Source organism: Pistacia vera, unplaced genomic scaffold (genome assembly GCF_008641045.1).
Source record: "Pistacia vera cultivar Batoury unplaced genomic scaffold, PisVer_v2 Contig525, whole genome shotgun sequence".
Lineage (NCBI taxonomy): Eukaryota > Viridiplantae > Streptophyta > Magnoliopsida > Sapindales > Anacardiaceae > Pistacia > Pistacia vera.
In genome coordinates, this window is record NW_022196363.1 from 631,230 (window position 1) to 641,472 (window position 10,243).

At 34.0% G+C, this 10,243-nt stretch overlaps 1 protein-coding gene across 1 annotated transcript; it reads left to right on the forward strand.

Annotated features, from left to right (window-relative positions):
• The first annotated feature begins 951 nt into the window (after positions 1-951).
• On the forward strand, positions 952-9,739 carry LOC116106971 (structural maintenance of chromosomes flexible hinge domain-containing protein GMI1-like). Its single transcript, XM_031393284.1, is given in 15 exon segments — positions 952-1,081; positions 2,382-2,498; positions 2,611-2,705; positions 3,310-3,408; positions 3,923-3,989; positions 4,486-4,571; positions 4,649-4,957; positions 5,198-5,335; positions 5,658-5,669; positions 5,975-6,101; positions 6,809-7,022; positions 7,120-7,266; positions 8,649-8,787; positions 8,789-8,970; positions 9,124-9,739. Coding segments are annotated over 15 exon segments (1,983 nt in total). The 3' UTR covers positions 9,245-9,739.
• Positions 9,740-10,243: the final 504 nt, after the last annotated feature.

Genomic DNA, 10,243 nt, shown 5'->3' on the forward strand with positions numbered 1-10,243 from the left:
GCTTGTGCATTTGTTTGATATTGGCATTTAGTTTTCCTCAGTGTTACCAAACTTTTATAACTTTACTGTGGTTTGCTATTGATATGTTACAAACATTGGAGGATAAGGCTGAAATTTAACTTGTGTTATATTGTTTCTCTTGATTGAACTTAACAGTTTGTATTTTTTAAAGCAGAAAGTTGGAGTTTCTTTTATTTTTTTTTTTATTTGTGTGTGCTGAAGATCATGTAAGTTAGTGGAGTTTTTACAGTGTGGTAGTGTATGTCCTTGGGTTTAGGCTAGCAATGGCAGAGAACCATGGCTTTGTTTTGCCTCTTGGAGAATTAAAACACTTTGAAAATGGGAAATGCATATCTACAGATTTATACTTCTTGATGAGTAATACTGAACTAATCAACTTCCATTCCGCATCTTCAAAGCATATGCCACATCACTTTTATGATATTTACAAAATGCAATAGCCTTATCTTTCCAATTAATTAGCATGTTTATGCATGGATATGTGACTGTAAATCTATTGCTTATATGTTTGTTTAGTATTAGATTGATAATGTTTTAGATACTTGCTTCTCTACTCCATCAAATTTATTTTTGTTTGGTGCTGCATTATTCTTTTATGTTGCTATATAGTTTGTTGGTTGACTTATTGATTATGCATTGAATTGATGGTAGGAAAAAATGATAGAGCTACAAGATGAAACACAAGTAGGGGAAAGTGAAAAAACAGAAGCTGAAATATGTGAGGAAGTTCTGGGTAAACCTTCTGGATTTAACCAAAAATTTGCATTTTCACAGACTAAGCATCAATCCACTGCAGCAGAAGCATAGTTAAGGTGCATTGTGCAACAACAAGAAAATAAAATTAAAGAGTTGAAGGAGCAGCTCATCTTATTTGATCATCAAAAAGAGAAAATAAAAAGGCTTGAACACCAACAATTTGTCATGTTGGACATGATGAAGCAACTAACTATAGCCCTTGAACTACAGCAACCTCATAGAGCTCCAACTGGACAGCCATTGCCATCTCCAACTGATGAAGATTCGTCCTCATCAGCTACAGCTATTTCAAAAACCGCAACTGGTGACACTTGATATGTTAACGGTATTGATGGTTATTTTTCCGTTGTATGGCAGTAGATATTTTGAAATGGGGGTAAAACCATCTTTTTAGGATTGTTTGCATATATATGTTAGATGGTGTACGTTGGGTGGGCATTTTTTTGTTAGTTATGCATAGATAGATAGGTAGTGGGCTGAAAATGTGGGTGCATGCTGTTTTTTTTGGTTATGCACATGTGATAGTGCATTTTGGATTTTTATTGCTCATCATGCATAAAAATCCATGTATGGACTATATATATATATATTATTTGTTGTGTTGTGTGTGTGTGGTGTGTGTGTGTGTGTGAAAATATGATATTTGATTGTTTAGTTTATCAGATTTTATATTGTGTCAATTGAATAGTTGATGTTGAATGTATAATGTAGGTCAATACGAAATGCTCTAAAAAAAACACATTCTGCAATTAATTTTTTAGTAGCATCAAGTAATTTAGCATAATTGCATTCCACTGAAGGTCGACATGAAATGCCTTTAAAAAACACATTCTGCAACTAATGTTTTAGTAGCAAAAAGTAATTTAGTATAATGCTTTCACATTCAGCGTCTAAAAAATAGTCGTAAAAACCTTTTGGATTTCACATTCAACGTCTAAAATGATTACAATTAACCACTAAATTTTTTGTCACCAAAAGATACATTCGGCCACAAATAAAATAGTCACGAAAACCTATTGGATTCTACATTCAGCGTCTAAAATGAATATAATTAACTACTAAATTTTAGTCACCAAAAGATACATTCGGTCACTAATAAAATAGACGCGAAAACCGTTTGGATTCTACATTCAGCGTCTAAAAGTATAACAATTGACCACTAAATTTTGGTCACCAAAAGATACATTCGTCGACTAATCAAATAATTGCGAATACCTTTGACAAAATTACCCTTACACCTTTGGCGTGTAATTTTTGTGGCATTCGCGACAAATTATTAGACACTAAAAGGTATATTTTGCAACTAATTGATTAGTCGCTATGCAATTTTACCAAATTACCCTTGAACTATTAGCGTCTAGCTGGGGGACTATTTTGACAAGCTATTAGCAACTAATTTGCTGGTCACTAAAAAAAACTTTCTGTGTCTAAACAACAATTTAGACACGTTAGGAATCTACGACAGCGATACTGCAACTAACTGGCGACTACGAAATTTAGACGCAAAAAATGGCTTAGCGTCTAAATGTTACTTTCTGCGTCTAATTTTGCTTGACGCCAAATGTTAGTTTTCTTGTAGTGGCTCTTTGTTTACGTTATCCTAGTTCTACAGGATATTCTGATTGAAAGCTATGAGATGGACAAGATCCAGCCACATTATAAGGCTACCTTGGTGATATATCCACAAGATGAATTGGCGTCAGTGTCAATTCCATGTCAAGGTATTCCAATGATCTTAACAAATTTGCATCTATAACCTGTTTCAACCTTTTTTCTAACATCATCTTGCCATTTTACTCATATATTTATATATGATTTATATATATGTATCAGTTATTCTTGGATCTTTAAAGCACGTCATTATCCGATCACCAAATTTTGGGAACAATTTGCTTCCAAGCTCTGTGGTTAAGCAGCTTAAATTTGAGGTATTTTGGGGATGTTATAATTTTCATGGCTAGACTAATTTTCGAAAATTTGTAATGTTTTATTATTGTAATTAAGTACATTGTAGATTAATGAAGCAAACTGGAGTGGTTGACAAATCAATAGTCTCAAAGATTAATCTTATAGAGGAGGGGCTTAGTTGAACTCAATATAAAGTTAATTCTTATATATTGACATGGTATATATTGTACTGGAAACATAATTTATTATACATATAATTATATGTTATTTGACAACCTAAGCATGTCACTTGCATCAATGGTATCTGTTATATTCTTTAATACTGCATATGTTATTTTCACAACGTATTTTTATGTAACTCATGGTACTTAGTGTATACAGTTAATCTTTGATTTCAGTGCAAAAACTTGATATTATTAATTTCCTTTTAGCATAATTAGAGATTTACAACACTTTATGGAATATTGAGGTACTTCATCATAACATTTAAAGAAAGATTTTTTTTGGCTCAACCTGCAACAGTCAAAGAAATGTATTATCTTTTAAGTCAGGGAAACTTGTATAGCTTTTGAGAGTGGCGTTTTGGCATACTTGCTAGCCTATTTAACCATTCGTTTCTTCCAGATGTTTGATGCATATAATAATCATGTTAGCAAACGTTTGGAAGTTGAATTGAACTTGGATGGATTTCGATTTGAAGACCAATTGGGCATAAAGCGTAAGGTCAGAATATTTCCTATATTAAGATTGTGTTTTTGACAAATAATTCATTCATCTCCAACACATTGGTTCTTTAATGAGTGCTAATATAGTATGAGAGTTCTAGTTTTGCTAATACAGCATGTCCCAACTCCTACTTCCCATTCACATTAGTGCATTTGGGACTGTATTGTAGGCTGATTAAGTTCAAAATGAATCTGTAACTTGGCCAAGCACTAGGCCATGTAATGTTAAAGTTTTAATGTTGTGCAGTATGATGTAACAAAGACACCCTAAGGGCCCATTTGAAAGTAAGCATGCCTAAATTAGTAATGTTCAAAGAGTTCAAAGAGTTAATCAAATTCCTGTTCCCTTATACGACAATATGATGTGCTTCTGCCTGTTCTTATTGTTTATCTGACATCTTATGCATGATAAGCTAATACTATAATTATGCTTATAGGTTCTATTGCATTTGGAGTTTACCATTTTTGTCTATTACATGATCTGAATGTCTTGACAAAGTTTGTAAACATAGGTGGACAATTATAGATGTGTTGACCTTAGTGGCCTCTTGAAAGTAATAGCTGGTTATGGAAAAAGTGGTATGTGTCTTTATCTAACTGCCTTTTTTTTTTTTTTTTTTGGATATTTACTTGCAAGTATGAAAAAGAAAATGATCTTATTTTATTCCTAAAGCCTAATATTAGTCCAATGAAACAGTAACATATTAAAAGCTTAGTGCTATCTAGTATTGATTATCCCAAATTTTGGTTGTATACTGTAATTTCAAGGATCAAGACATTGGTTGATGGAAAATTCTTAGTCACTCATCACTTCATAGCTTTTGCTTTTATTTGTCTAGCTAAAAAGGAAAAACATTTGACTTTTTAATATAACCATCTCTAGGAACAATCTTATCTGAAATTATTAGATTTTGCTTCTTGTGGATAATTTGATTGATCATGAAAAGTTAAATGTTACAAAAAAATTTAGAATTTTGAGAACATAGTTATGAATAGTTAAATGTTACGATCGTTAATTGTATCAATGGATTTAGGTTTGTCCAGTGATTGCATTCTAACATTTCTTGCCTTGCAGTATCAATTTCTATTTTATTTGGTAATGAAGTCATTTTCTATCAAGAGTTTCGAACTCAGAAAAGGGCACTGAGAATTGTATTCTGGGTTATTGTGCTTTACTTTTGCCATCCCTTCGCTTAATTATTGGAAATTTAAATGTCCTTTTCACTAATAGTGTATAGAATCAAGTGCCTGAATGTTGTCTTGTTGGTTCTCAACTTGAAAATATAGTTTTGGGGGTTGTTGATTCCAAGGGTGATGTTGACGCAACTATCCATGATAATGAGAAAGGTGGCCAATCCCATACACTCATGATAAAGTCAAAATCCATTGGCAAAGAAGATTCAATTCGGTATGCTTTCAGGCATGGGCGCTACACTGTTCCTGCTATTCCTCTTCCTCAGTGTGAGGGATGCTTTTGCTTAGTAGCTGTGCATTCTCGTTACACAGAGCTACATCTAAGCATAAAGATTACAACAAATTTTATGTTGGTGATTAATTACTATATAGTTTTATTTATTTATGAATGAATTAGAAAATAAAGAAATCGGGACATAGTAAGAGTCCTGAAATCCACCAAAAACACTTAGCAAACTTCTTTAATCGAATGACTCTTGTGTCCACTGTTGGGTGTCTGTAATCGTAAGAGCTTAGTTTTAGTATTAACACTTTATGATGATCAGTTTTCAGCCACCAATACTAAATTGTTAACCATTGGTTTCCATGTGCAGGTTCCTCTTTTGCAAAGTCCAAAAACGGACTCTAGTGAGATACCCTCATATTCTGATGGAAAGTTACTACTTCTCGAGGGCTCAACTCCCCTCAAACATGTAGGAAACCTCGCGGTATCCATCATAAAGACTGAGAAGGTATTGTGACAAATTCCATCTCTACATTATTTCTAAAATGTAAATGCATTTTTGATGCTATAATAGATGCTTCGTTGTCTTTGATTCATATGTTCCAGGTAGAGATTCTTTTCACTTGTTCTCAATGCCTTAGTCAAAGAAGACTTGAGTTTTCCAAATTTCAAAAAAAACTTCTCCTACTGTTTTGAGTTTCAGTGTCCCTATTAGTGTTCAACATTACTACTTAGCTGAGTTGTTGTCACGTGCCAAATGTGGTGATGCTGCTTACTAATTGATAATTGGTTTTAGTCCAAGTTTTTTGTTTGGATTGCTTTTGTTGCAGGAGCTTCAGCATGTAATTACAAATATGGTCCTAATTTTTAAATGCTTTTTTGATGATGAAATATTTCTAATGTACATATTTCTATTATGTAAATACATTTTTTATGTTAGAATAGTGCTTCATTGCCGTTGATTTAGTTGTTCTGGCTAGAGATTCTTTTCTCTTGTTTTTAATGCCTTGGTCAAAAAAGACTTGAATTTTTCCATATTTCATTCATGTAAAAGAACTTTTGCTATTGTTTTTGTGTTTTATTGTCCCCATTAGTGTTCAACATAACTACTTAGCTGAGTTGTTTTCATGTGCCACATGTTGTTTAGTTGTTTGGACTGGAACCTGAGAATGAAATTTGTAAATATCGTTCGCGTATCAAGAATCATGAAATGGCATTGAAAATTGTTAATGATCAAACGGCAGAAGTTGAGCAAGTCTTTTCTCAATTGCAAGGTTTTGACTGACATAATTTTCTTTCTCATTCATTATTAATAATATGAATGTTTAGGACATATTATTAATAATGTCCTAAACATTATTATTTGTGTGTATGGGACATTGTGTGTTTTGGTTCCTGTTATAAGAGTTAAATGTTTAGGACATATGTAGACACTTTAATTGAGGATCACAAGTTTCTTTGTTATTTTGAGGACTTGAAGGCACATTTTGTCGCTCTTTGCCATGCTACAATAGCAGGTGGTCATTACAACATTGATGAAATAATAATATTTGTTTGAGAAAAGTTAAGTTCTCCAGTAATACTTATAATAATGTTACCTGTCTATGTCATGACTTCTTTGTGATGAGGATGCAAAAACATTTTGATATGAATTCTGTGGCAATTAAACTTTGTACGACTGGCAATTTGCAGGATATTTGTGGTACTACAAAAAGTTGTTGGCATGATACTAAGCTATTTTGAGTTCTATGTTAAAATTATTAACTCTGGTCCACAAGATATAAACTTCATTGGAGGAGAAAAGAATAATGGTCTAATTTTAATGTTCATGTTCATGTAAAATCAAATAGTTAGAAATTTGGTTTTATTTTCCACTTAATACTTAAATTAAAGCACTACTTTCAATGTATTGATAAATGTGGCTCCAACAACAAATGCGGTGGAAAATTGAAAATGGATTTATTGTTGATTTGTTTACCAGCTTCAACTGAACCTCACATTTTGACTGATCCATACTCCTTGCTTACAAAAGAGGAAATAACAAGACGAATTGAAAGCAGGGGTCAATCTGTCGCTGCTGTTCTCTGTTGTGTTGGTAAAGAGTTTCCACTCCAAGAATTAAGGACTGATTTCATTGAAGATATTGTCAGCGTTGTAGCACTTATTGGAAGAGCTTGGACCGGCAAGCTTAGCAGGTCACCATTCTGTTGCTTTCTTCAAATTTCTTAACTGAAATGATTACTTGTCCATTAGTCTTCTGTGGTTTATAATCTCTGCTTTATCAATTTTTAGGATGTTAGCGGAGTGCTTGGGTGAAGATCAAATGCTTGCTTTGGTCTGTAGATCCTTCAGAGCAGCATGTGCTCTTGAGGAGTATGAAAAAAGTGGAGATGTTAATTATACACATGGACTACATGGAAAAGCAGCTGAACGTGGAAAGTATATAGTTGGCCGATTTCTTGTTATCTGCCTTGAGGAATGAGGATATGAGGTGCTATACTCAGTGTCCTAGTTGCAATTTAAAAATGGGAGAATGACAATGTCCCACCAAGGTTTTAAAAAAACAATTTTCCATCCATAGCTGAGAGCCGTCCGTTAACTTTAACTGAGAATGATAAATTTAGTATTTTTTTTTTTTTTTTTCATTAACCCCCTTTTTATATTTCTTCCCAACCCCAACCACCGCTTCTCATCCTCCTCCTCCTCCTCAGAAACACATTTCTTCTTCATGTTCTTCTTTTCACTCTCCACCTTTTCTCCAAACACCCACTTCCTCCATTTCCTTGCCTCTATTCCCACACCCACACCCACACCCACACCCACACCCACTTCCTTCAACACTTTTCTTCTCTTCTCTTAGCTTTCTCTCCAACTCCTTTTTACAAAGAGAGACAGATGCCATCAGCTGCCGGCACTGGCGCAACCAACAACTTTCTCTCTCTGTTCTCTCTTTCTTCTCTTCCCTTTTGTTTTGTTTTGTTTTCTCTCTTCTCTCTTCTCTCTCTCTATTCATTTCTCTTCCCTTTCCTTTTCTTATCTTCTTCCTCTTACATCTCATTTTTGTTTCTTAAATCTAGGAAAAAAATTCCTTGATTTTTTTCGGCCGAATCCTAAACCTCTCTCATTAAGCAGAGGACAAAAGGTGATTGGGGATAAGGGTGGGAGTTTGTTGGGGGCGATGGGAGGCCGCAAGTCCCAATCTTTAGGGGTGACGTTCAAGGCTGCCATTTTAAACATTGCGCCAGCGTTCTTCAATCTTTTTACCTCCTTTCTCTGTTATAATTTTTAGTTAATTTGGGTTGTTGGATTTTAGGGTATATTTTTTTGATTGTTGATTTCAGTTAATATTGGTTGATTTTTAGGTGGTGTTGATTTAGATTGAGATTTATTGTTGATGGGTTGATTTTTAGTGTGTTGGTGTCGATGGCGGTGGTAGTTAACAGATCTCACCAGAGTTGGAGTGGTGATTGGAGCTGGGCTCGGAGAAGAAAAGGGTTTAGAGGGGTGAGAGTGGATTTGAAGGAAGTAAATGGAATTTTCGTCTTTACAGTGACAGTACCGTGTCAATTAACGGATTTTACTAACAGATCTTAACAGTGGGTGCGAAATTGTTTTTTTCAAACCTTCCAGGTGGGAAAAATCACTTAAGCAAAACCTTGTGTGGGAAATTTTATTCTCCCTTAAAACACTTTTATAGTCACTGTTAATATTAATTTCCTTCCAAAGCTATCAGAAATATTTATAAAAAAAAAGATGTTGTATGCCTTTGGAACTTATTTATGTTATGTCTCAATTTTCAAACATGATTAATTTTATTGCAGGCCATACACAGGGGAGTTGGATGGCAGTGACCCTCAGAGGAGGCTGGCCTTGCCAGAACCTATTTTACCATATGGGGACACGCCACCAGGTTTTATGGGGTATGCGGTTAATATGGTTGACCTAGATGAACATTATGTTTACACAAGGAACAGATGCAGGTGATGGTCTCAGGGAGACTTTGTTCTACCGACTCTTCGGTGAGCTTCAAGTTTACAGAACCCGTGAAGACATGATAGAGGCTCGTGCTTGTATAAAGCATGGTGCTATATCTCTAGATGGCGGGATTTTGAAAGAGAATGGACTTATCTGTCTTGGGCGTTGGTATGTATTGTTTCTTTCTCCCTTTCAATACTTCCATTAAAATTTTGTAGAATTTATTCCCCATTAATGAGAGTCGTTGCCTAGTTACAATTGCTACTTTAAGCTAACAGGCACAACCGCTAAACATTATCTTGTTTGATCATGTCTTTTCAGGAATCCGACCATATGTTTTCCAGTTGTTGGGCAGGTGGATATGCTTCCATCTCTAGAAAGTACAGAAATATTGAACCAAATTGAAGAAAAGAAATTGAAGTTAGGTAAGCTCATGTGCTGAAAAGAGAAACATAATACAACTCTTGAGAAAGCTTTGAAGAAGTTTAATAAGAAAAAAGAAAAGTACAAGGAACGTAAGTTTGAAATCAGTCCAAAATTGAGAGACTATTACTTGGAATATGGAAATCCAGATGAAGAATAGTTGAGAAATCTCTCCTAGATGATCTAGTTCATCCGTTTTACTGTTGTATAGTCAGAAAATGTATATATGTTTGTGGATATCCATAGTACCATAGCATAGGAGGGAAAATTTACAACTGTGAATGCCATAGAACTGATAGATTAACTCAGAAGAATTTAAGAGTTTATGCCATAGAAATCATAGATCAACTCCAATCCCTTTAAAGAGTTTATGCCATAGAAATTATATAGATTATTTGGGCATAAGTTATAGACAAGGGATGTAGAGCCTTTGATTAATTTCAAATTATAACAGTGTAATGCTTTCGTTTTACTTAAAAATTTGAGTGATATTGAATTTATGCAGTTGTTAGCTTCATCCTGTAAAAGAAAATTAAACAGTTACTGCACTAGTACTCCATTTCCTTCTAAATTTATGCAATTTTAATTTGAAAACGCTCTCTTTCTCACTTCCCCATTAACCATTTGACACGTATATAAAAAGACAAAAGAAATGAAAAAGGAAATAAGCATTTATTGTTCGTCTTTTTTGTCTCTTGTACATGTACTATTATAAGGATGAGTGTCTCTAGCACCCACCATCTATTTAATACTAGTAGAAGTGTGAAGTCATAAGCTTAAGTCGGACATTATCTTCACTGTATTTGATACTATTTGTCACGGATGGACGTTTTTTAACTACCCAAAAAATTAGTCTTTGATATGATATTGTCGAATAGCCAAAGATTCGATCAATTTCTCTTAAATGTAAGATTGCAATGGTAAGATAGAAAAATAAATCTCAAAGATTCCCGAAATCAGAGTATCCAATGTGTTTAATCTGAGTAGAGAATTACATAAACACCATTTGTAGTGAATT